General features: G+C 41.6%; 2 protein-coding genes across 29 annotated transcripts in view; both read right to left on the reverse strand.

Annotated features, from left to right (window-relative positions):
• Window positions 1-8552, reverse strand: part of CEP192 (centrosomal protein 192) — a 133506-nt gene extending 124954 nt beyond the window's left edge. For 8 of the 25 annotated variants that reach the window (XR_010152010.1, XM_063795899.1, XM_063795898.1 and 5 more), the window contains exons 1-3: window positions 8383-8552; window positions 7563-7730; window positions 234-401 (exon numbers count right to left, since the gene is read on the reverse strand). Coding sequence is in view for 15 of the 25 variants with exons in the window: in XM_063795899.1 (XP_063651969.1) it covers window positions 234-401; window positions 7563-7669 (275 nt within the window). In the remaining 10 variants the exon portion in view is untranslated. Of the gene's footprint in view, window positions 1-233; window positions 402-7562; window positions 8280-8382 lie in introns of those variants that run through there. The other 17 variants (XM_063795896.1, XM_063795902.1, XM_016933248.4 and 14 more) reach the window with 12 other exon arrangements.
• Window positions 8553-12295: 3743 nt separating this feature from the next.
• SEH1L (SEH1 like nucleoporin) overlaps window positions 12296-27843 on the reverse strand; it is a 38826-nt gene continuing 23278 nt past the window's right edge. For 2 of the 4 annotated variants that reach the window (XM_003315792.7, XM_016933254.4), the window contains 5 exons: window positions 26134-26232; window positions 18486-18626; window positions 17156-17313; window positions 15642-15792; window positions 12296-12969 (listed from right to left, as the gene is read on the reverse strand). In XM_003315792.7, coding sequence (XP_003315840.1) covers window positions 12774-12969; window positions 15642-15792; window positions 17156-17313; window positions 18486-18626; window positions 26134-26232 — 745 coding nt within the window. In that variant the 3' untranslated portion in view covers window positions 12296-12773. Of the gene's footprint in view, window positions 14593-15641; window positions 15793-17155; window positions 17314-18485; window positions 18627-26133; window positions 26233-27843 lie in introns of all 4 variants that reach the window. The other 2 variants (XM_003315791.7, XM_016933255.4) reach the window with 1 other exon arrangement.

Below are 27843 nucleotides of genomic sequence, written 5' to 3' on the forward strand. Positions count from 1 at the left end.
AAATAGGTAACTGGTGCTCAAATCCCAAACCCACCCAAACCTACCCACTGAAAAGGCAAAGCAATGGGGAAAAAGACAGTAAATTCTGTCTTTTCTATATTCATTTCACATATTTGGCCATCCCCCTCATAGAGAAAACAAAAAGCTCAAGCTTGACTGAGAAACAGAACATAAATATCAGCATGCTATAGGCTTTATGGACCTGGAAAAAAATCTGCTCAAACAAATCTTACCTGTTATCAGTGCTGGATCTATTCCTAGCAAGTGTGGAAACAGCAACAGGCAAGCCAAGATTTGAAGAAAGAGTGACATTTTCCAAAATCCCACTGTTACCAAATAATGAATTGGTGAGAAAGCTTGGAAATGATTCTTCTGCTATACCTCGAAAATCTTCCATCTCACTGCAATAACAAAAGTATTTCTATAGGTCACATATTACTATAAAATGTTTTTAAATGATTAAAAGCATTGTCTTAGAAAACTAATAAATCTTAGGGAAAAAATCCTTTTTTTAGCATTAGTAAGGGGGAAATAGGCAAATAGTCTGAGGTAAAATAAATCTCAGAATACTTTGCTACTTTATAGATGAGAATAGAAACCTTAAACATTAAACTTACCTTCTTATAATTAACATAATAATGCAATACAACACATTTTAATTTGCCCTTTGCTTGGTGTAGCTAGGAAAATGAATTACTACAAACTTATCTAGTAAAGAAAGCAAAGATGGCATAACACTGATGGTATATACAAATGATTTTAGGACATATTTAAAAGTTTGGTAGTTACATACTCATTCTAATACGGAACAGAAAAAGTACAACTAGCAAAAATCTAGCCCGGATCTCAGTGTTGTTAAGACTGAATTAAAAAGTGAACCCATTCAAAGAAAAATTTTCAGTTAAAGTATAGTTGGCACATGGAGAAGGTAAAAGTGGTAAAAGGGGTACCCAAATGACTAAATCTGGAAAACACCAGCACAAAACCTATGCTATTACTAGAGAACCTGACCACGGTGCTCTGAAGATGTTAGCTGGTCTCAACAATTTTTCAGAGTACGTATCATATACACACTGCATGGAAATCAGTAAAGGAAATAATGACAGAAGGATAAAAAGATAAATAATCAGGAAAAGCTAAAAAAAAATGTGAGGATATTGGCAATGCGCCTTGAAGACTCAGAAGAACTTTTATAGGCAGAGTATGGGATGAGAGAGTTTATTTAGGATGATAAACATGAGCCAAGAAGGAAAAGAATTAAATTTTATTGCATATCTACTAACTTAGCTCACTGAATCCACAGAAAATCTTACAATGTAGGTATTATCCCATTTTACAGGTGAAGAAACAAACTGAGAGACTAAATTAGCTCAATTTTCCCAAGGTTGCAATTAGTAAGATTCAAACCCAGGTCTGACTCGAAAATCCACTCTAAGTGCTAGGTCTATGCTGGCAGTAGCAAATACTCCAATGTATTTTGGCAGCAGGTGAACAAAATAACACAGTAAACGAAGCTAGAATAACAGAATGGAGCCAGATTCTAAAAGTCTGAAATGGTGTGTTGGAAAGTTTGAACTGTATTCTGCAACCAACAAAGAACTGACACAATCAACCTATAATACAGGAAGGGAGAGGACTTAAAAACCTGGAAGACTATTCAAAGAGCTACTTCAGTAATAAAGGAGTATACTAGGATCAATGACAAATTGGATTAAAGCATAGATTTTAGACAGTATGGACTAATTATAAAATATAAAAAGAAAAAGAAGAAGTTTTATAACCACTAAAGAGATTATGAGGCCAGGTGCGATGGCTCATGTCTGTAATCCCAGCATTTTGGGAGGCTGAGGCAGGCGAATCACTTGAGTTCAGGAGTTCAAGACCAGCCTGGCCAACGTGGTAAAACCTCGTCTCTACTAAAAATACAAAAACTAGCTGGGCGTCATGGCGGGCACCTGTAATCCCAGCTATTTGGGAGGCTAAGGCAGGAGAATCACCTAAATCTGGGAGGTGGAGGTTGCAGTGAGCCGAGATTGCGCCCCTGTACTCCAGCCTGGGTGACGGAGCGAGACTCTATCCCCCCCAAAAATAAGAAGAACTTACTTGTTTTGGAATAGGAGTTACAAGAAATTAAAGAATGTGTAAGCAGAAACTCAGTTCTATGTAAGAAAACCCAATTCCCCCTGAGAAAGAGAAAGAGCTGGAGCCCTTTAAAAATTATCTGCCTGTTTTTCTGTGGCTAGTAAGCCTTATCTCTCCTCCTTTCCCAGGCATTGTGAAGACCCTGTTTCTCTAGCTGTGCAGCTGCAAGGTCACTAGACAGATAAACTCAAGCCATAAAACACATTTTTCCTTGGAAAGTAAGAAATGATATAATGCATGTCTCAATTAATTGAATAATTGTCTTTGTTTCTTGCTTCTGTAATATGCTTCCTCCTGCACAGATTCCCCCCTGCCGCCCCACGAAATCCTTAAAAGGTAACTTAACTCTTTGTTCAGGGCTCAGACTTGTTCAGGGCTCAGACTTTTTGGATGTTAATCCGACTGGGCCGGTGCACCTAAATAATATATCCTCCTCAACCCCTCGGTCTGATTCCTAAATTATCCCACAACAGTTTATGAAGTGTCCATGCCCCTGTCTGAAGCCCACCTCTTCACTTTGCACTCGATCCCAACCCCTCACTGCACTGACAACCACTCTACCAATCGGCCCCCTTCCATAACATGATCGAGTCTTCTGTCTGTGCAAGCCCTCCCACGCTGGGCATGCTGTTATTTCTCCCACCTTTTAAAAAAAGCCTTCCTCTACCTCACATCCCCATTATCCCCCTGAACTGCCACCACACCTATCCATGCTCCCTTTATCACAGGCTTCCAGAGGAATCATGACTGGCATCCAGTTCCACTCCCATCTTCTCCTGAACGCACCCCACTCTGGCCTTCATCCCACCACACCATCAAAAACATGCTTGTCAGCATCAGCCCTGATCTCCCTGTTGCCAAGCCGTAGCATACTATAATCTACCTCCGGTCCTTCTTCTGTAGCCTAACATTCAGGTGATTTACTCCTTCCTTGGGGAAATACTTTCTTGGCTTCATTTCTCAGACACAGCTGTCTGGTTCTCCTCCAACTCCACCAGCTGCTGCTTTCCCTTCTCCTTGGCCAGTTCCTTCTTATCTCCTAGACCTCCACAGAGTGGAAGCCTCCAAGGCTTGATCTTCAACTTCTTCCATCAACTCACCCTCTCTGGGTGATTGCCTTCAATTTCAAAGCTTAAAATATCATGTAAAATGTACACCTCCATCTTGGGCCTTTCCCCGAACCTCAGGTATTCAACCGCCTCCACAACACTTCCACTTAGATGTCTAACAAGCACCTACATTTGAATCTTGATTCCAATTCATTCCCATCCCCTCAAGAAATGCCTGCCCTTCAGCCTTCCCCACCAGCGAAAATGACAACTCCAACACCTAGCTGCTTAGGCCAAAAACCGTAGTCATCTCTGAGATCCCTCTCACACCCCATCACGTGCAATCCCTATGCAAATCTCTAGAGTTACACATTAACAACCTGCCCAGGACCTTGCTGCATCCCCCCAACCTACTCCCCAACCCTGCTATGACCTTGGTCAGGCCACCACCACTTACTGCCTGGACACTCACTGCAATAGCCTTTGGTCTCCAGGCCTCCTCTCTGCCTCCCCTAGTCTACTCTCCACACACGAAAGTCACCCTATAACATTACTGAAACGTCCTCACTCCTTAGCTCAAACCCTCCCTCCACTGGTTCCCCATCTTATTCAGAGTAAAAGGCAGTCTTTAAGATGGCCAACCAGGGCCCAGATAATCTGTGACTTCGTCTCCTCTACTCTTCTCCCTTGCTCACTCCATTCCAGTCATCCTAACCTCCCTGCTGTTCCTGAAACATGCTAAGCCAGCTCTGCTCCAGGACCTCCACCCTAGCTCTGACCTCTGCCCAGCCCCTGATGCTCCAGCTATTCACACATTTTGTACCTTCACTTCTTTCAGTTCTTGGTGCAAATGTTCACTTAGCTGTCAGGCCTTGCCTCCTCAACCTACAGATTTGAACAGGGCACTTCCCAACCTCCTTTCCCTGCTTTCTCTGTTCTACAGTACTGACCACCACCTGCATGCTATGTAACTCACTTGTTATCTCTTTTTCTCCCCACATTAGAATGTAAGCTCTATGAGGGCAGGAACTTTGCCCATTTGGTTTGCCACTGCATTCCCAGCTAGAACAGTGCTGGCACGAGACGCTCAATAAACTTGAGTGAATGAATGAATAAAAATTTTCAAATTATGTCAATATACAGCAAATTCATCACCATCATATAAGCACTCTGCTCTCAGATCATGCCCCAGCATTTTCTTCTCTTTGATATTTCCAACTATTCTCTCTTCTTGATTTCCATAAACATGTTCAAAATCCTCCCATGAGGCCGGGCGTGGTGGCTCACGCCTGTAATCCCAGCACTTTGGGAGGCCGAGGCGGGCGGATCACGAGGTCAGGAGATCAAGACCATCCTGGCTAACACGGTGAAACCCCGTCTCTACTAAAATACAAAAAAAAAATTAGCCGGGCGAGGTGGCGGGCGCCTGTAGTCCCAGCTACTCAGGAGGCTGAGGCAGGAGAATGGCGTGAATCCGGGAGGCAGAGTTTGCAGGGAGCCGAGATCGCGCCACTGCACTCCAGCCTGGGCGACAGAGCGAGACTCCGTCTCAAAAAAAAAAAAAAAAAAAAAAAAAATTCCTCCCATGTTAGGATGGAGGAGGCAGGAAACAACCTGCCCTGATTTTTCATTTGCATGTCCTGCCACCACCTTCTCACCTTCCCTTCATGGCCAGGCATCTCAGAAGAATACTCCATAATCCATACTTTCACAACTCATCTGACATCCTCTTCATTTGCTCCTCATATGTTAGGGTTACCCAGGATTCTGACCTCAGACTTTGCATCATGCAATTTACTTCTTACACACTAGGGATCTCAACTCAAATGTCTTCAGGAACAAATATTGTTAGAAAACAGAATTATAAGGACTGAGGTCAGCTGGAAATTACAGGCTTCACCTAAAACTAAATTAAATTCAATACACTGTTGTCAAACAAAACACATCTACTGGTGTAGTCCATTCCTGAGGGCAAAACATGTCTATGTTCCAAACACACCCTGAAATAGTCTATATCTTCCTATCTCCATTACTACCACCTTACCCTACTGAAAAGCCTCCTCACCCTTTTCCATGTTTTTATTCTTGCCACCCTACAATTAATTATCCAAGAAGCAAGCAAAAAGACCATTAACTATGAATCAAGTGCCGTGCCTCTTCTGAAAACTCTATGAGGCCTGTCACTCTCTCCCACCCTCTCAGGCTCATTCACCACATACTAGATTTTCTACTCTTGTAATACCCCCAAAGCCCACCCCTACCACAGGTCTAGAATATTCTTCTCCCAGATCTTTGCCTAGCTAGCTCCTTCCTGACATTCACCTCAATTTATATGTTACCTTCTAAGAGAAGTTTATCTCTTATTATTAAGTCAAACAGCGCCACAGTCAATCACATCCATTTAAATTTCTTCAGCATTTATCACTATTTATTCTTGTATTTATCTGTCTTCTTCCAATGAAATAATTTCTCCCTAAGAGCAGGGGCCTTGCCTATCTGTCCATCACTATTTCCTTAACACTTAGAACAATGCCTAGCACACAGCAGGTACTCAGTAAGTATCTGTGAAACGAATGAATGACAACATTCTCAGTCAGTGGGTAAACTCAACTTTAACTTTAACCCCTATAAATTTAGAAGAGCAGCTTCTTGGGGAAATGTCTATCTTGTTCATCCACATATTCCCAATACCTGACAGAGAACTGGAAATACAAATTGAAAAAACGAGTTTTAAGAAAGAATCTATAACCCCTAGTTTGCTGATACTGTGTCTATTATTAGGTAATGTGCTAATTATTTCACATACATTTTTCTAATCCCCATGTCAAATTTGTAAGGTAGCCATCATCCCTATTATTGAGGAAACTGAGGCTGAAAGAGAGAATTAAGAGACGTTTCCAGTCCACATAGCACAAATGAGGCCAGAGGATTCCCACCTAGGCAAGTCTGGCCCCAGGGTATTCTTTCCTCTGCACTAATTCCACCTCCTGGTGGCGCATGCCTTGGAGTCCCAGCTACTCAGGAGGCCACGGTGGAAGGACAGCATGAGCCCAAAAGTTTGAGGCTGCAGTGAGCTATGACCACACATGTGAATAGCCACTGCAATCCAGCCTAGGCAACAAAGTGAGACCCTGTCTTAAATAAATATACAGGAGCATATGCATCAGTTATATGTAAATACTACACCAATCTATGTAAGGAACTTGAGCATCCAGAGGATTCTGGCATCCTGGGGTAGGGGCAGGTCCTGGAACCAATCCCATGGATAACTTGAGGGAACGACCATACTTCCAAATGGCTCTCTGACATCTACCTTACCCCCAAATGCAATACAAAATACAAAACCAAACTTGTTACCTTTCCTCCATTCATTCCCGCCGTTATCTTTAGTCTTCACCCAAATCCATCCCTATTAACTGGCAATACAAGCCGGACACCTAGGACCATCCTGATCCCTCCTGCTCTCTCACCAAATTCTAATGCTTCTAACGTCAAATACACTTCTGGAGCTGAGACCCACTTCTATATTCCTAATGCCCGTTGCCAATCACTTTTTATTCTGAACTATCACACGAGTCTCCCAACTAGCCTCCCCAAGTCTAGCCTTGTAATTACTAAGTTATTCATTCATATACAGACATGTAAACTATTAAAATTTATAGAAAACTCTTCAACAGTTGTCCCTATTTAGAAGGGCCTAATCCAAAGAAAACTCAGAAATTATGCAAAGATCATTCATGCAACATTCATTATCAAACACAAACCATGAAGAACCCTCTACTTGGCACCAAGAATGCAAAAATAAATAAGGCAGCTCCCCTCAGGGAGCTGACAATCCCTGTCAACTACGATAGTGTTAAGTGCTTCAACAGAGCTTTGCTAAGGGTGCAAAGGTAACAAAACCCACGAGAAGATTCCTCAAGATGTAACCTAATACCTAGTCTCTTCTCCAGAAAAGATTACACTTGTAAACCATTCATGGACATAACACATTCCTAAAGGAAATTTCCTTTAATTTCTCACATTATTGCATTACCCACCCCTCCTCCATCATCTCAAGTGAAGACAATATTTTTCTTCTATCCTATTTGAACTGAGTGGCTATATTTGCAATTTCTCTTGCTATTTCCTTAAAGTGGTGACCTCAAATTTCACATCTGGACTCACTAATTACATTCCTAGGTACATAAAAAATTACTGACTATAGTCATTAATCGTAGGTCTATGTATACAATTAAACACATTTAAAAGCACACGCCGTGGAACCCAAAGCCGAGTCAAACTTCCCCAAAACTCATCATTTACTCTTGGCACTTTAAGATATACTTTAAAACTAGGTAGGCATTTGGTATATTATTGTTCAAGGCTTACCGTTTTTGCCTAGAAAACTGAAATTTGGAGAAAAAGTTGATTTTGGAGCAGTAAAAACGCCAGTCGAATGACCTCAAAATAGTAACAGCAAATGGAAATATGGTCATATAAACAGCTGTTCTCCAAACGACTGACCTGAAGAGGTCCTCATGTTTTACTAAACAAACTCTGAAAGTAACAGCAAAGTAAAAGTAGAGTGTATTAACATTCGTCTCATTTCACGTTCTGTTGATAATGAAATCATAGGCAAGGAATGTAGGTAAACTATTAGGAATAAATGAACGCAACCTAGCAGAAACCAAATCAAGTGAGTAAACGGAAGACAAGGGCATTAAGCATTAAGTTAACAAGGTTACTTCCTGGGTCAGAATTTTAAACAAAAAGGAGGAACAGAACCGCCCATCACAGTGCACATAAAGGAAACACCACCGGTCACTTCACAAGCACACTGCAAGAAACTCCAGAGGGTAGCACGGAGAGGGCCTGTCCCTCAAGAGATGAAGTCCCCAGACAAGAGGGGAGGAAAGAACGACGTGATCCCCTAACAGTCTGTCTCATCACGCCCGGCCAAAGCCCAATGACACAGAGGCGTGCAATTAATCCCAACCAGGCGGAGCTCAGCTCAAAGGCTGCGGCAGACGCAGAGGCGCGGGAAGCGCGGCAGTCCCCCTGCTCGCGCCCTGAGGCCGCCCCACAGCCTGCGCCCCAACCCGGCCCAACCGTCACTGTCCCGTCGGTCCGGCAGCCGAAACGTAGGCCAAAGATGCATGCGTCTGCCTCCCGCCTAGGCGCAGGCCGCGGCACCAGCGTCCCCCCTCACCGAGCCCGCGTCCCCGACTTCGGAGGGCAGTGTGCAGCGGGAAGGTCCACGGACTGAAGAGGCGTCCCAGGGCACTGCAAGTGCGCGTGCGCGTGGTCCCCGCACCGGCTGGAGCCCGGAACGGCCGTACCGCGCCCGCCTCTGGTTTACGTCTGTTCGCGGCACCAGGCAAGGGGAGGAGACTGAGCCGGCTTTTGATTGGACAGCACGAAGACATGGGGCGGGAAGAAGCCCGGTGATTGGTGGGGACAGCGCGTTCCTGGATTTGAAGCGAGGAAGCCGCGCGCCCTGCGAGTCCGGAGGAGGAAATGGAGCTCTGCGCTGCCTGGGACCCGGGGGACGGGACCCGGGGGACGGCTCCCGTTGGCGCCGCCTTCAAGGTCTTGGCGAATTTGAAAATAATGCTTACTTTATTCAGTTTGGGTCTCCAGGGCACCGCCAGTCACTCTATGCGCAAAGAAGTATCCCCCGCCAACAAATCCCCCCCGATAGGTTTCGTCCTTCCGTGGGCAGATGCGGACCTTTCCTGTTGGTAGGCGCTGAAAGGCGTCAGGTTTCACCTTCAATCAGCTAATTCCTCGGGATCCAAGTTTCATGACATTTCGCCACATCTAGTCGCCTCTTTGTGACAGAGTAGGCTTTGTCTCGATTGCTTCCTACTTTTCTCCATCCTTCTTAGGCCACAAAACCCATCACCGCCATCTGCTCGGCACAGGCCCTTAACTACTTCACTGAGACCATGCCTTTCACTCAAAATGTATCTCAGTCTTTTTCAGTAAGGTCCCTTATCTCAAAATTTATTCCATATAGTCACAGAGGGAAAAGAGTCCCTCTTTTCCAAAGCTAACTCCTTAACTTCGTTCAAGTTACTGAAAGATGTCCGGCGCACCTTGGAGGAAAGAAGAGGGAAAACGCAAAGTTTAGAAGTCCCTAGACCTGAGGTTACTTGGTGGGGAAAGACGTCTGTTTACTTGACCACTTTCTACCTCCTGCAAACATGGCTCACCTGTCATTCTTGGATATCCTCTCCACTGGTTTCCTTCTCTCTGCCTACAAAAATGCAGCACCTCTCTACCCAAACACACACACCACACACCCATACACCACACACATACCACACACACCACTCACACCACAAACCACATACAACCCCACACACCCACATATGCACCACACACACGTATACACACATCCATACACACACACACCCACACACATCACCCACACACCACACACACCCTCCACACACAACCACTCAAACCACACACCCACACACACCCCTTCCTTGATTCTGTTTCATCACCTAATGACCATTCTTGTTTCCTTCCCTTAATGGTCTCCACTTTTTTTTCCATAGAGGAAGCCAGGCTTCCACTTTTTACACCTTATTTTGACGCATTTCATGGTGTCTAGCTGGGTCCTTAAAACTTTATCAGGAATAGACTCCTAATTGTCAAACTCAGTGATATCTCCACAGTTCGACACCTCTTCTTGGAACCCTGCAGCCTTGGTATTTGCAAAGAGTAATTACCTTTATTCTACCTTTGTCCACACTCAGTGAGCAAAGATAAATGCAGAAAATCTCAAGATTTTCTGAATCCCAAAAAAGTAAGCCAAATGCTTAGTCCTAGAGCTGACCTCTCTTAACCTCTTTTTCTACAAAGCGGTCACACATTGGAGGTGAACTGCTTAAATGTGTCTACAGGTTCCGGACTGTCACTCACACCAGATCCTTGTTAATAAATGTCCTTCCTCCATAGATATCCTCAAGTCACCACAGCACTCCCCACAACACTCAGTAACCTGATAGGACTCTATTAACAGAGATCTCTGATTCAGAGTCTCGGCAGCAGGAGAGCCTGGACTCTGACGCCAGGCTGCCTGGATCTGAATCCTGGCTCTACCTCCCTCTTCCAAACTGTGTAGCCTTGGGCAAGTAGCTTTAACCAGCCGGTTTCCTTGTCTGTAAAGTGGGGATAATTAAAGCGCTTGCCTCAGAGGCTTACTGTGAGGATTTAAAGCTACTTCTGTAAGGTATCTAGAAAAATAATGGCCCATGGAAATACTCAACAAACATTAGCTATTATCTTATGCCTCAGTATCTCACCTCACTTGCCAACTGGAAAGGAGGAACAGAACTCCCACTGTGATTTCCAAATCTCTTTAGACACTGAGTAGAGCCTGCAGAGGCCCCATGACCAGGGTGCCTCCCAGGGAATTAGAAGTGAGGCCTATCCAGTTTTAAGTTCAGACATCTCTCAGCTCCCCTTTTACCAACTGCTTAAAGTGGTATGCCTCAGCCACCAATACTCAAAACCTTCTACAGTGTAACCACAAGGTATGATTTCAGGTTAATGTCCCAGTAGTTCCCTAAATGAACCCTACTCTTTCATCAGACTGTTACTTACATCCTATTCCGTAAACACACCCCGGCCCTCTTTTACCTATTGAAATCAGACATCCCTTCCAAATTCTGCCAGCTCAAATAACTTGTCTCTTTTATGCCTACTATACAATCTCTACCATTATTACAAAGCTGAACCCATTACCTTTTGTAAATTCTAAAAATGCCTTCTCCCACGAGTGTAAGTTTGTGTGCAGACTACCTATTTTTCTACATACCCCAGTGTTTGGCACAGTATCTTGCACATGGTAGATGCTCAGGATTCACTAAATTAAACTGGAGAATGGTCTCAATTTCATTATTCCATTCTTACCCAAGGTACCTCTATGTCTGAAAGCTCAAAGACATGGCTTCTTAATTCTGAGTTAGATTCAGCATTAAGACTTCTTGTTTGATCCTCCATAAGGCTACAAGCCTAGCAAGTCATTTAACCAGAGGAAGACCTTTGAGAATTATTTGAAAAAGATATTTACATTGAAATGCTAACTTTAGAGACAAAACACTTTGATTATTAGACAATAAAACTCAAATGTTCCTTAAACTAAAATGAATAGGCTAGGTGAGGTGACTCATGCCTGTAATCTCAGCACTTTGGGAGGCCAAGGTGGGATGATGGATTGAGCCTAGGAGTTTGAGACCAGCCTGGGCAAAAAGTGAGACCCCTCACTAAAAAAATTTTTTTTTTAAATAGCCAGGGCATGGTGGCGTGCACCAGCAGTCCCAGCTACTCAAGAGACTGAGGTGGGGGGATCGCTTGAGCCCGGAAGTTCAAGGCTGCAGTGAGCCATGATCATGCCACTACACTCTAGCCTGGGCAACAGGGTGAGACACTGTCTTAAAAAATAAAAAATAAAATAAAATGAATAGGATCTTTCTATCAGCTCTTAATCCTTTGCATATTAAGCAGTACTAGAGCTATGACACTATTCAAGGAAAGGCGTCTCTGAAAATTAGAATAGTTATAATAATTATGTCACCTATGTGATTACCTGGTATTTCATGTAATCTGTTACATGAAATACTGTTCAAAAACACCTCTCTCTCTAGCCCTGATAAGAGGTTAAACCCTTGACAATTCCTGACAAAACTGAACCAACAAGCATATTACTAGTTTTAACCATTTTACCACAATTATAATCAAGTACATTCTCATTTTAAAATATTCTAGAAAATATTCTAATGTTGACTAATTAGACTGAAAGTCAACATCTGTCCATTCTAAATGTTAGTAGTCTACACACTGACTTTCTACCTTTTAAATAAATGTAATATTTGCTCACATCTCCTAATTTTTGTTTGGGTTTTTTGTGAGATAGTGAAAGAAGAGTAAGCCTTGGCAATTATCTTAAATAAAATACATTCTGTTTTTATAAGGCAAGAGATTCATATATTTTTAAATATATTTTATTACATAACCTACTTGGATAATAATTACAAAAGCTTTAAACAGTAATTCCAAGTAGTGAAAGGCAATTTCCTTCAAAAAAAAAAAAGACCAAAAAGTCCACATTAGGTTTTGCTGCTTTATACACAGGAATGATTTATTTTACATACTAGTCAGTTACAACATTAGCCTGTAAAATGAAATCCATTTTTTAAGGTCTCAAAGGCAGAATAAACTTCATAATAATATGCTTTCACATTAGCCAGTCTGATAAAGCATAAACAACTTAAGACTACGGTAACAGTTTAAAATAAAATTTACAGAACAGGCACTTTGAAGTCAGCTACTGTGTGTAACTTCACAGTTAACGTTACTTGGACATATCTCATTTCATCAAAGGTTATCACCCAGTGAAGCAAATGTTCCTTTGATGCAGACACACAAACAGATTTAGGTTCTAAACACTGTATTCTGGTTGTAATACATGCAAGACAGACCCTAAGTTAGAAAAATCTTCTGAAAGAAAATGAAAAACAAAAAGCAGCCAGAAATGAAAGCATTTACAAGCACTTGAATAAGGCCTTTCAATGTTAAATCAGTGTTTTAAACCCCTTCATTCTCAGGTAAGGGATTAAGAGGCCGAGAGAGATATCGTCTGCGAGGGTGAGGATACTGGAGGTTGGCAGTGTCAGCATCGCAAGAGTGCTCTACCAGAGGAGGAGGAGGAGGAGGAAGGAGCTGGGCATAACTGGACCATCTCGATCCAGCCCGTGGGGAATCCAGAGGGGGAAAGAAATACCTGAAACAATGAAGACAGGAACAAAACACCAAACAAAACAAAAACAGGAAAAAAAAAAAAAAAACACAAGAAAAAGAGAAAAGTAGTAAATACAAAGAGAACCAAAGAGGAGAAAACACATGCTAGAAAAAAAAAAAAAAGCTTTAGTATATTCATGCCAAAACTAACAGAACATAATAGCACAAATCAAGACCCTTACTCAAATCAAGATTGCTTAAGCAAGTATAGAAACTTGAAAGGAATACAATCTGTTAAACTTAAAATGTCAAAAAATATATATAAATGTTACAAAGAAAAACATTAATTTTATAAATTCAAAACATTTTCTAATCTCTCAGAAACATCTGATGCTATTCTGTACATTTACAAATCTAGTTAAGTTTTTTATCTTAAGCAATGGTTCACAGCAGCAGCAAGCACACATTTTTTTTAGTGCATACATGATACTGGGAATACACATAGTATGGCTGGCTACTGCAACATGCTTTTGAAGAACTACAAACATTGAACACTTATTTTTCTGCAAAAGCCTTAGAATAGCTACCAAATTTTGATAAGTAAAAGGATTCACAGAATGACTGTGCCCTACTGTTATTCTTCTTCCATCTTGTAACTTACCGATAATACTTACGCATATTAGCAAACTTAAATATTTATAGCTTTGTTATCAAGGTCAGAACTTTACAGGATATGAATTAATTTAAACAGCAAACTAAATTAAGAAAATCTTAAGACATGGAATGCTGACATTAATTTACATGCACAATTTTAGTAAAACTTTAATGGCTTCTCTTAATAGTGTGTGTCCAAATTTTGATTTGAAGGAAACTAAGCCATGGAATAAATAACACCATAAAAATATACAAATGTATATAAGAAACATTTATCTCTTTAGTGACTATGAATTAAAAACTTATAAAAAAGTGTTTCCATCTTAGTCCCAAATTGTAAATGAAACAATACCAAATGCTTAACCTGGCTACAAACTGTACAGTCAAGTTCCTTTCATTTTACTATTACTACTTTATTAATTCACTCCTTTACTAATATTTTTTAAATATTACAAAGAAATGACAGAGTTGTACTGAATATCATGGATAAAGCAAATCTACAAAAAGTAAACAAATCAGCACTCAAAACAATCTTTATAAAAAATATTTATTCAATCTTCAAATTAAAATTATAAAAGTTCATCATTTTAAGCTGTTTTAAGAAAGCAAAAGAAATATGTCTATATTTTCCAAATGAACTAAAGTGGTATTCCCCTCCTCCCAACTACTCAGATAAGAATGGTAACAACCCTTTTAATCTTTAAACCCAAATTAGTTTCAGGAACATTTCAAAAAATTGTTTTGGTGACAATGTCTCAACAGAAAGCCTCTCCGTTTATATTTCAAAAGTTTCAAATAGTGTCAATAAACTGACTAGTACAAAAAAATATACACTGTATTTTTAAAGGCCTTTTGGATTGCGTTTAGTAGTAAGCAGGCTGCTGGTGTATCTTGGGAGAGGTCAAACGGCGCTGGGGAAGGGGAAAAGGAGCTCGCTTTCCATTCCTGTGTGCATGCAACAAGCAGCAAAACAGCAAAGTTACTCCAGTTAGCTTGTACTCAGCTGTGCTTTCTGTTAAAGGACATAATACAAATGGAAAAGGGAAAATGCATCACAGATCTAACACAGATGGTTATTGGCACAATAAGAATACAGATCAAAAAATAGAAGCTATTTACAAAAGAAAATATGCAGTACAGGCAGTGACCAAAAACCAGACTTTAAAAAATCAACTCTAATATTATTTGTTTCATGAAATAATCTTTATAATCTGGTATCTTCCACGGTAACCTGAAATTGTTTTGATGCACGTACTTAAAACCTCAAAATCAAAAGCAGAACTTCTTTATGAAAACATAACAATATAAAAATAGTTGAAATTTTAAATACAATTTTTTTCTTTTATATAGGATAACAAGAGGATATAACCACAGGACAATTCATTAGGCTGTGTTTTGACGTTTCCTGAATTCTATTCCAAATTATTCACAAAGGCATATTAAAATAATTTTATCTTACAAATTCACATATTTAAAATTTGAACATGGAAACAGACTCTAGATGACATCAAATATTCCTTATTATGATATACAAGAACGTAACATATGCTAAATATTCTAAAAATCAATCTTGGGTTTTATTATTTCCTCTTATTTCTATTAAAGTTTTAAACACAAAAGCCAAATAACTTAATGTACCCTCTTCTAAAAAGCCTTAAGAAATGTATTTTATTTAAAATTTCAGTTTGACCTAATGCAAAGACCACACTACAAGCACTAAAAAACACTAATGTTCATTTGGACTAAAACTCTCACCATTAAACCGGATAACCTTCCTCTCACTGTTGCGGAAGCAAAGTTGAATCTTAAACCTGTAAACATTTCTACCAATAGACCACTAAAGCTTCAGAATATAATGTAATGACTTCATAACCTACCTGCAAATATTATGACCAAGTAAGCCAAATACAGAGCTAACAAAATGAATTCTTAAATGCTAATACAAGCACATGTGAACATTTCCACTCCATCTTATAATCCATGAAATAATCCACCTTAAGTATGGCTACCAGAATGATTTAAAACAAAGATGATTTCCAGCTTTCCCATGAAGCAGCCTACCTGCCAGCAGAAGATCCATTTAATGAATTCTGAAGACTTGGAATATTTGAACCTAGGGAAGGATTTGAGGTTCCCTGCTGAGAACTCCCATTGACTGGGCTCCCATTACCTTTCAAAATACCAGTACACTTCCAATTGTCCATATAATTAGCTGAAAGGAAAATAATCAAATACATTAACATGATTAATACCAATGCCTAAGGGCACAAATCTGTACCCATGTCCTTAAACTACAATTAAAGAAACGAGACAGAGGCTATGAGCTACATTTCTTTCAGGATAAACATTAAAGACACTTTTTAAATGAAAGACATATTATCTCAGTTTTAACAACTTTTTAGAAGTTTTCAAAGTATCACTAATTTTAAAAATATAAAGCTTTCACCACCCATCTTACAGATACTAGCAAAGACAATTCTCTGAGCTACCACATTATGAAGTTAATATTAAAATCTTCATTATAATATTAAAGTCTTCATTATAATGAATTTCACTTACATATGTATGTAAGGTAATGAAGTTGTCTTCTTAATTATGCAAGTATAAGTTATAAGGGTACCTAATGTCTTCTGAAATGGATGTAGGTAACAAAACCTTTGGAGCTTCAGTGGCTTATCCAAAATGGCCTTATTAGTTTGAATGAAAAATTGGTCTCTGAAGACAATGAGCCCAAGAAAATCAAGTTAGGCACCCTGCTGGGGAGCATGGCAAGGTGGTCCTGAATAAAGCCTAAAGGCAGAAAAGGACAGCAAAGCCCCTAAAATCAAATTACACTGAGGAAAGGAAGGTCTGGGCTGGTTTTACCAAAGCCCAAAATTGAACATGGGAGGCCCTCAAGCTTACCCAAACTGCACTTTGGGAAACAATAACTGCTAAATGGCAAATAAACAAAGATAGCTATAATTTTGAATGCTAAGTATGGGACACCATTCTATGGTGGTGCACAAATCACAGACATCTCTGCCTAATGGATAATCATCCAAGGAGAAGTGCAGAACCAAGCTACAGAGACCACAGTCAGTGTCAACTGACCAGACCTTCTCACTCAGCCTGGCACTTAGAAGAAACTTACAATCAGGGCCCCCAAGGCTCTTAACTTATGGGAGCTGCAGAGAAGAAGCAGGGAAGATACTGGATTTTCTCCTATTAAGGATGGATTGTCTAAAGCAATTTATTTGATAAAATAGGAGCGACTACAGTCCTTAGCCTGAGTTTGTAGAGCAGTCATGTAAGGTACATATATGACAACTGGTATCTTTTTATTGGAGATATTGCATATTCTGTTGTAATTATTTTAGTTTTGAAAGCTGCTCTGTTCCACATAACTTAAAAAACAATTCAGTCATTAACTTCTATGAACTAGGTAAACTGATGTTCAAAATAACATAAATTAATATGACATTAAAAGTAACTGTAAAAGACCATTTTTAAAAAACATTTCAGAGTTTACATTTTAAGTAAAAATTGCAGAGCAGAAATATAAACCAACAATTACCCCTTCACTGAACTCTTACCTTTCCACAATCTTACACACCCATCATCTCCTGAAGATGCTAGCACCGTTCCTGTTATATTCCAACTCACTCGCCAGACCTGAGAATTATGATTATCGAACTGAGCCACTATATGGATTTCAAACTTTGTTGGCCCACCAGAGGAAGTCAGTTCTTTCCTGTTAATAAAAAACATTTTCTGAGGCATTCCAAACAAAGTTTTAAAACATATATATATATACACACATATATATATATACACACATATATATATACACACATAAAATGCTAAATTAATACAAGTGGTCTCACCACCACATCACTTTATAATAATGTGCACATCTGCACAAACCCCACACCTTGGCCCTTGAGCTGGGCCAATGTCATTTTCATTTAACTCGCCAAGACCTGGAGTGATCCCAGCACATAAATGATACTCAGTGACTGTTTCATGGAAGAAAGAAACAACAAAACAGGATGATTTTATTCTCCCACACAAGGCCGAAGAATAAAATAGATGACAATAATTAATTTACAAAGGCAGGGCAAGGCCAGGTGCAGTTGCTCACACCTGTAATCCCAGCACTTTGGGAGGCCAAGGTGGACAGATCACTTGAGGCCAGGAGTTCAAGACCAGCCTGGCCAACATGGCGAAACCCCATCCCTACTAAAAATACAAAATAAAAAATTAGCCAGGCATGGTGGTGGGCGCCTGTAGTCCCAGCTACTCAGGAGGCTGAGGCACGAGAATTGCTTGAACCTGGGAGGTGGAGGTTGCAGTGAGCCAAGATCAAGCCACTGCCCTCCAGCCTGGGCAACGGAGTGAGACTTTGCCTCAAAAAAAAAAAAAAAAAAAAAAAGGGCAGGGCAGCAAGTAGGAAAGAATGAAAGAATGGAAAGAAAAGAACTGAAATTCACAATTCAAAATTAAAGTTAAATATGTTATTCACAAGACTGTCTCAATACTAATTTAGTTTTCCCTAAATAGACTGCCACTTGTCATTAAATATTTATAGATTATCAGCTATATTTGGAGAATTGTTAGTATTAGCCTAAATAAAGCACAGTTAAGAGAATATAAATCTGCTCTTGACTCAATTCCCCTTTCCAAAAAGACATATATTTATATATAAAATGTTCATTAAATAATCCATTCTTCAAAAATGACATTAATTTAAAAGTAACTGTAAAAGACCATTTTTAAAAAATATTTCAAAGTTTACATTTTTAAGTAAAACTTCCAGAGCAGAAATATAAACCAAATCATAGTTACCTCTACTCTCTCCTCCACAAACAAAGGTAATCAGAAGGCAAGAGTATTTTCAAATTCATAAATGCTTCTAAAACTCACCTCACAGGCTTTAATGTAAAAATTCTCACATCTTTGGTCGCTATTGCTAGAATATGGAAAGATCTTCCCAAATTTGGAGCGAATGCAATATCATGAACAGGATCAGTGACTGTCATAAGAGTTTCAGCTTTTGCATATTTCCTAATGGAAAAACAAACAATTCACATTAACATTTTAGAAATAAAATGTGCAAAAATCCACACATCACTGCATCTCACCTTTTTTTCACACTGCTCACAATCATGTAGTGCTCACCTCTGTAGTGGGCTCAACAGCAGCCCCCAAAAGAATATGTCCAAGTCCTGACCCCCAGACCCTGTGAATGTGACCTTATTCAAAAATAGCGTCTTTGAAAATGTAATTAAGGACCTCAGAAGGACATCCGAGATTTAGGGTGGGTCCTAAATCCAATGTGCAGTAAGTATTCTTTAAAAAGAGAAGAAACGCAGAGACAGAGAGGAGGCAGCCATGTGAACACAGAGGCAGAGATTGGAGTTATGCTGCCACAAGCCAAAGAACTCCCGGAGCCAGCAGGAGCTGGACTAGACCAGGAAGGATTCTAGAGGAAGCACAGCCCCAACACCTTGATTTCAGACTTCCGACCTCCAGAACTGTGAGTGAATACATTTCTGTGTTAAGCCACCTGATTTGTGGTAATTTGTTATGGCAGCCCTAGGAAATTAATACAACCTCCCACGTTTCCTCCTTTGATAATGTACATTTAGCTCGAAACGCTTTAATAAAAATTTAATTACAATAAGGTCTTGGCTGGCCACAGTGGCTCACACCTGTAATCCCAGCATTTTGAGAGGCTGAGGTGGGAGAATTGCTTGAACCCAGTAGTTCAAGACCAGCCTGCGCAACACAGCAAGACCCCATCTTTACAAAAAATACAAAAATAGCTGGGCATGGTGGTGCACACCCATTGTCCCAGCTACTCAGGAGGCTGAGGTGGGAGGATGGCTTGAGCCCAGGAGGCGGAGGTTGCAGTGAGCTGAGATTACGCCACTGCACTCCAGCCTGGGCAACACAGTAAGACTCAACTGCAAAAATAAAAAATAAAAAATAAAAAAGGGCTTGATTTATTAGCCATTAACATCTTTCTTAGGAAAAGAGTAACACATTGCCTAAGTATTTGAATGTAAATAAAAAAGTAAAGCTGGTAACAGGAATTGAGGTTTTTTTGAGACAGTTTCACTCTTGTGCTGGAGTGCAATGGCGCAATCTTGGCTCACTGAAACCTCCGCCTCCTGGGTTCAAGTGATTCTCCTGCTTCAGCCTCCTGAGTAGCTGGGATTACAAGCGTGCACCACTACGCCTGGCTAATTTTGTATTTTTAGTAGAGACAGGGTTTCACCATGTTGGTCAGGCTGGTCTTGAACTCCTGACCTCAAGTGATCCACCCGCCTCTGCCTCCCAAAGTGCTAGGATTACAGGTGTGAGCCACTGCACCCAGCAAGAATTGAGTTAAGTGATAATAAAAGGAAACTATGCAAAGGCTATTTCATCCTTGCAATTCTATTTCTTTATCTATAAATACAGAATAAGAGGATGATGAAGGCAGTGGTAGATCAGAGTTTTCTACTAGGTTCTTCTAAGATTGAATATCCTGGACAGAACGGCAGCACCTAACCCCCTGCATGTAGGAGACTGGGTGGAGACATCTCCCCATCCCACCTTTCTACAGCATTCTGCACTTGACCTTCTTTTCATCCCAACATTCTTCCTAAAATCTCTACCAAGCTGGTACACACCTCAAGGTTCTCTCCTTGATCTTTCTCACCCATCCAATCACCCTAAGCAATCTCATCCACATCCTTGCTTCTACTGTGTGGTCTGCAGCAGCCTGGGAGCTTCTGGGAAATCCAGAATCTCAGCCCCCTCCTGGGGCCTACACAATCAGAATATGCTTTTTTTTTTTTTTGAGACAGAGTCTGGCTCTGTCGCCCAGGCTGGAGTGCAGTGGTGTGATCTCGGCTCACTGCAAGCTCCACCTCCCAGGTTCATGCCATTCTCCTGCCTCAGCCTCCGGAGTAGCTGGGACTACAGGGGCCTGCCACCATGCCCGGCCAATGTTTTTTGTTTTTTTTTTTTTTTTTGTATTTTTTAGTAGAGACAGGGTTTCACCATGTTAGCCAGGATGGTCTCGATCTTCTGACCTCGTGATCTGCCCACCTCGGCCTCCCAAAGTGCTGGGATTCAGGCGTGAGCCACTGCGCCCAGCCAGAATATGCATGGTTTCTACACCCATGGTTTCAGTACCTATAAACCAATAATTCCTAAATCTATCCCCTGCAATTCAGGGGATAGATTCTGGCCTTCTACCAAAGGCCAGAAATAGGACAGGCGGAGCTAAGAGCACACATGCTGCAGCCAGAACGTGTTTGAATCCAGGCTGTAACGACCTTCAGCAAGTTCTCCGTAAAGTGGGAGGAACACCAGTACTGTGGCAGAGAGATTCTAAGTGCCCCCATGACCCGCACCTCCTGGTGGTCCCGCCCTTGTGGAGGCTCCTCCCCATGAGTGTGAGTGGGGCCCGTGGCTTGTTTTCTACCCAGGGGACGGAACATGGCAAGGTGGTGGGACAACACCTGTGTGACTACAACGCACAAGCCTGTGACGCCTGCCTCATGAGAAGACTCTCCTGCTTTCAGGCCTTGCAGAAGCAGCTGCCATGCTGTGAGGACACAAGGGAGGGTCTTGTGGCAGGAACACGAGTGCTGCCAACAACCAGGTGAGCTCGGAAGTGGAGTCTTTCCCAGTCTGGCCTGACTCTTGACCCACAGACATTGAAATACCGAATCTGTACTGTTTCAGCCACTGAGTGATAATGCTGTCATGCAGCAATAGACAACTAATCTCAGCTATTCTATCCATCTGCCTTTACACATCCCCACCTGGATGTTCCAAACGCACCTCAAACGTATGTCTGAAATAAACTGTGCTTACCACATTCACTCCTCTTTGTTCAGTCCCCATCTCAACAAGTGGCACTACCATCAGCTAGGTCAGAAACCAAGACTCACGTGACCTACAGCTGGTGCCTCCTAGACAAGTCTCCCCGGTCCCTCTTCATCCCACGCCACAGTGCATGTCCTCATTCCACATCATAGTGGGCTACTGCATTCATCCCTGAGTTCCTGCTCCCAGTCCACACAGCTGCCAAAGTCATCTCCCTAAAAGGTAAATACAACCTTGTAACTCTACTGGACCCTGCAAAAGTCCAAATGCTGCCAGGATAGAGATCAGACTTGGCAAGCACCACTCTCCAAAATCTGCCTGGCCTGTTGGCCTGCCCCTCCCCTGTCTCTCTCCTGCATTAGCCTCCCCACCCACCGCCTCGACCCCACGCCCTTGTCTTTGCTCCTGCCTCCTCTCTGCTTGCAGAACACCCTCTGTCTTTCAAGATTCATGCTCAAACATCATCAGCTGAAACTTCTCACCCTACCAGGCAGGTATGTGCTGCCATCTCTAGCAGGTGACCATCCTCATCCATATCCTAGGCGCTGTAAGCTCCTTCAGCTCTTAGTACAGTCCATGCTGCTTATGAAATGTTGAACAAGTGAGATTTTTTTTTCTTACCTGAGGCAAGCTATATATTGTAATTAATTAAGGTGGCTGGGCACGGTGGCTCACGCCTGTAATCCCAACACTTTGGGAGGCCGAAGCAGGCAGATCACCTGAGGTCGACAGTTCGAGACCAGCCTGACCAACATGGAGAAACCCCATCTCTCCTAAAACTACAAAATTAGCTGGGTGTGGTGGCACATGCCTGTGATCCCAGCTACTTCGGAGGCTGAGGCAGGAGAACTGCTTGAACCCAGGGGGCGGAGGTTATGGTGAGCCGAGATCACACCATTGCACTCCAACCTGGGCAACAAGAGTGAAACTTCATCTCAAAAAAAAAATAAAAATAAAAATAATTAAGGTTATCTAAAGCTTCTCCTATCAGAAGGAGCCAAATAAGATCCTCAATGAGAGTGTAAATGAAGGGAATGAACAAAAAAGACTTTGTTTCTGGTCCTGACTCTGGACCTTAGACTAGTCATTCACTCTGTTGGTCTCAGTTTTCTCATTTGTAAAACAGTGTTAATAAAAGCTGTCTCCCCTACTTACAAGGTGGTTGGTAGGATTCAAACTTCATAACACACATAAAAATGCCCTGTAACCTATATAAACACATGGCACTTCTATTATCACTATCAATCCTAGATCTGTTTTAGTATTTTCACTCACAAATAAAAACAAATATATCCAACACTGGTTAATTTGGCAAATGTCTCCTGTCTACTAAATGGTGATACTACTTAGAAAAAGATAAACAGGCCGGGCGTGGTGGCTCACACCTGTAATCCCAGCACTTTGGAAGGCTGAGGTGGGCGGATCACAAGATCAAGAGATCGAGACCATCCTGGCCAAAATGGTGAAACCCCATCTCTACTAAAAATACAAAAGCTAGCTGGGCATGGTGGCGGGCGCCTGTAGTCCCAGCTACCGGGGAGGCTGAGGCAGGAGAATCGCTTGAACCCGGGAGGCAAAGGTTGAAGCGAGCCAAGGTTGCGCCACTGCACTCTAGCCTGGAAACAGAGCGAGACTCCATCTCAAAGAAAAAAAAAGAAAGAAAAAGATAAACAGGTATTAATAACGATACTACATAGTCCACTATCACATCTCCTCCACGTTCAATCTAAATAAGAACCTTCAAACAATGCTTACCTCAAAGAACCAGCAACAGAACTCCAAAAAGTGCTGAACTTAATAGGTTTGATTACTTCCCAAGTCAATAGCACACACCCCCACCTGCAGACATTCTTTCCCCAACACCACTTCCCCTCGTTTTTGATGCTGAAAATGCCAGACACTTGCTGTCTCACTCTCTTGCAGCTAAGGCATGGCTGGATGACCAAACTCCAGCCGCCAGCACCTGATAAGAAGCCTGCTAAGATACTTCTAGGAAAGGTGTTTTTTTCTAGAATACCCTTCTTTGTATTAGCATGTAAAACCTGACATTGTGCAGCTCTTTTGTGATCATAAGAGGGAGCTGTCACCAATGTACTAAGCATGACAGCAAGAAAAAAGTGGAAAATATTTAGGTAGGTCCTTGATGTCATCATTGAGCAACTGAGTCACTACCTAACCCCAGAACTGCTCCACCCTCAGGCTCCTTGTCACATGACATAATACAGGGAATCCAGCCCCAGTCTAGATTTATTCTGTTAGCTAAGAGACTAGACTCAAATGCAATCTCAGATTATTTTTAACATTGGATTATTTAGGTAATTTAGAAATACTTAGGTAATTTCTAGGCCGGCCGTGGTGGCTCACACCTGTAATCCCAGCACTTTGGGAGGCCGAGGTGGGTGGATCACCTGAGGTCAGGAGTTCAAGACAAGCCTGGCCAACATGGTGAAACCCCGTCTCTACTAAAAATACAAAAATTAGCCAGGCGTGGTGGCACGCACTTGTAATCCCAGCTATTCAGGAGGCTAAGGCAGGAGAATCACTTGAACTCGGGAGGTAGAGGTTGCAGTGAGCTGAGATTGCATCACTGCACTCCAGCTTGGGTGACAGAGTGAGACTCTCAAAAAAAAAAAAATAGGTAATTTCTATTTGCCTGTATTTTCTTTCAGAACTAACTGCAAGTTATTTATCTTTTTACTCAAATCTTATTTATGAAATATTTTCTTTTCCTATGTTTTAGAAAAAAATCTTTTTTTGACACTGCTGGAGTGAAGTGGTGCAATTTTGACTTACCGCAGCCTCGACCTCCCAGGCTCAGGTGATCATCCCACCTCAGTCTCCCAAGTAGCTGGAACTACAGGCATGCGCCACCATCCCCACAGCTAATTTTTGTACTTTTTGTAGCGAAAGGGTTTCACCATGTTGTCCAGGCTGGTCTTGAATTCCTAGACTCAAGTGATCCACCCACCTCAGCCTCCCAAAGTGCTGAGATGGCAGGCATGAGTCACCTCGCATGGCCAATGATACACCTTTTACGTTTGGGGCTTATGTCTACATATTCATTCTGCTCAGCTCAGGTTGAAATTTACTTTAACAAGCCCAACACTTCATGAAGCCTCTATAAAATGTGCTATTAATAGGGCTCATAGTTTTTACAGCTTAAAACACCATGAAAATCTCTAAGACCATTTCCCATCACTGCAGCACGTTCTACTGGACAGCACTGTTGAAGACTGAGCCTCTCTGCAGACACCAACAATCTAGGAAGGTAGAAGGTGTAAGATCCCCTTGGTAACATTTGGAATTGCAGAGCCCATGGGAGTAACACTAGTTCCTTCTCTACTGCTGGCCCTGCCTAAGATCTGACTATTAGACCCAAGAATTTTGTCTAGTACCTGCGAAGCCCATCTGATCACCTGACAGGTGCTCTCTTCTCCTGTAAGACTGAGTAGTGTGCCTCTGAGACACTGCTTTTGGCTCTCAGAAGCTTTGCAGACACTTGTATCTCGGCATGACCAAAATTAACTTACCTTCACATGCTGCCACACTCTACCCAAATCTGCCTTGTTCCCAGAGTTCCTTATCTCAAGAAATTACACACATTGAAATTACACACTGAACTCTTAAGCCAGAACCTTGGAAATCATCTTAACACCTTCCCCCTTCTCCCTCAATTCTCAAAACCAATCAATCACCAGATCCTATTGATACCACTTCTCAATTATTCTCAAGTTGTCCACTTATCTCCATGCCACTGCTACTACTATCCCAAAGCCACGTACTCTCCCACCTGGACTGTCTTCATAGCATCCTAGCCGTGAATCCACCATGTTTCCCTCCAAAACACTTGTCACACCTATAGAAGATCCATCTGATCCCATTATTCCCTATTCACATCACCTGTAAGATAAAACTGAAACAATGGACATTACTTCTTATAGATACAAGTCTTGCCTATTTCTCTCCACACTCATTTTTGCCCAGCATGTTCCAACCACAGTATAAATATACTCCCTCTCTCTTGCTCACGGCCTTACCACATGCAGTTTTCTCCACCAGGAGTGCTTCTGCCCTCTTTGTCTGGCTAACTTCTACTCACCCTATAGGTCATCTTCTAGGTGAACCTTCCTAGCCCCTAAACCAGATTAGGTTCCCCAGGTATAAGCTCTTTAGCACCTTAATTCTTCCACTTCATAAGATTCATCACCCTTTTTTACTATTATTTTTTGTTTCACTGCAAGATGGTACATCATACTGGGAGATCAATTACCTTCTCCTCTTTTTTTTTTTTTTTTTTTTTTTTTGAGGCAGGGTTTCGCTCTTGTTGCCCAGCCTGGAGTGCAATAGCGCAATCTCAGCTCACTGCAACCTCCGCCTCCTGGGTTCAAGCGATTCTCCTGCCTCAGCCTCCCGAGTAGCTGGGATTACAGGCACCTGCCACCACACCCAGCTAATTTTTTGTACTTTTAGTAGAGACGGGGTTTCACCATATTGGCCAGGCTGGTCTACTTTCTCCTCTTTATCACTCATGCCTGTGCTATCACAGCCTAGCACAGAACTTGGTATATTATAGTAAATCAGCAAACATATGATGAATGACACATAATTCTGTAAATGAATAAAGAAATAACATTTTAAAAAATTAAATGCAATTCTGAACAATTATTAAAACCAAAGCAGGACTGACCTGGTGTTTTCATTATATTCAAAAATCTGAACCTTGGCCATTGCATTGGGGCTACTGTCATCACTTCCTACGGCGATCATGGGGGAATGAGCACGCGAGCTAGAAACGGGGAGAAAGAACATTTTAGATAACAAAAGAAATACACATTTCATTCACAGAATGAACACACTGGAGGCAAGCAGACAACCAGCTTACAGTTAGCCTGTCACTACTAGTGACATCTAGGTCTCTGCCACATAGCTGACATGGCCACACTGCAAGTATGCACCTGAGAATGTCACACATGGGAACTGAAGATTCCATCCTTATGAACTGTTTTTAGCATATTCTTATGGCTCAGATAGAAAGGAGCTCTTTGCCTGAAAAAAAGCTTTCAAGCATTCAACATATTTTTAAAAGATACTTAAGAGGTCTTAGTAATTTTTCCTCCTGAAATTTTTGGTCATTAACTATGAAACAAAAAGTAACCCTACGGTGACTAACTTCATGACAAAAAGATCTTAAGTGCTTTGACAAAAAGAAGAAACACTGTGGCAGGGTGGCTCACGCCTGTAATCCTAGCATTTTGAGAGACTCAGGAGAGAGGATCATTTGAGGCCAGGAGTTCAAGAAGAACCTGGGCCACATAATAAGACTCTATCTCTACAAAAAAAAAAATTGTTTAATTAGCCTGGTGTGGTGGCATGTGCCGTTTGTCTCAGCTACTCAGGAGCTGAGGCAGGAGGATCACTTGAGCCCAGGAGTTGGAGGCTGCAGTGAGCTATGATCGTGCCACTGCACTCTAGCCTGGGCAACAGAGTGAGAGTCTCTTTCAGAAAAAAAGAAAAGAAGAAGAAAAAACAGATGGACAGGGGAAAAGTGGAAAAGACTACCCCTGCAGAAGTCACGATCCCCACGTCATTCCCCTCCCTAGACTCATCTGTGGTCAACCTCATTTTGAAAAAGGCAAAAGATGAGCAATGAAAGAATGGCTCTCCTGAACTATAAGTTGAATGACTTTTTAATTTCTATGCCTAATTAACATAATTTCCTTTGCCTCCCTCATCCAGATTAATTAATATCTCTGTAAACCTGGCACCCTTGCTTAACCTTTAGCCTCAGTATTGTGCACTACTAACCTCTTAAAGCTAAAAACAAAATGTGGTAACTGACAAAAAAATTTAGTTCTTTATTACTAAAGCTTCAGGTAATTAGATCAAATTATCTAATTAAGAAAAGTACCAGGCAAACTACAAAATGCTACAGTAATAAAATAAAATTATAAGTTATTCATAATAATTTTTGGCCATTCAAATAGATGTAAATTCCACAGCAATTTCTGTGTCTCACAAACTTCCTTTTGCGTTTTTTTCCTGTTTTTTTGAGACAGAGCCTTGCTCTGTCACCCAGGCTGGAGTGCAGTGGCGATCTCTGATCACTGCAACCTCCACCTCCTGGGTTCAAGTGATTCTCCTGTCTCAGTCTCCTGAGTAGCTGGGATTACAGGCGTGAACCACCACACCTGGCCACAAACTTCCTTTTTCAGTGTTCTACAAATACTTGGTTTTGATTTTTTTTTTTTTTTTTTTTTTTTGAGATGGAGTCTCACTCTGTCGCCAGGCTGGAGTGCAGTGGCATAATCTTGGTTTACTGCAACCTCCATCTCCTGGATTCAAGCGATTCTCGTGCCTCGGCCTCCCAAGTGGCTGGGATTACAGGCACGCGCCACCA

This window comes from Pan troglodytes, chromosome 17 (genome assembly GCF_028858775.2).
Source record: "Pan troglodytes isolate AG18354 chromosome 17, NHGRI_mPanTro3-v2.0_pri, whole genome shotgun sequence".
Classification (NCBI taxonomy): Eukaryota; Metazoa; Chordata; class Mammalia; order Primates; family Hominidae; genus Pan; species Pan troglodytes.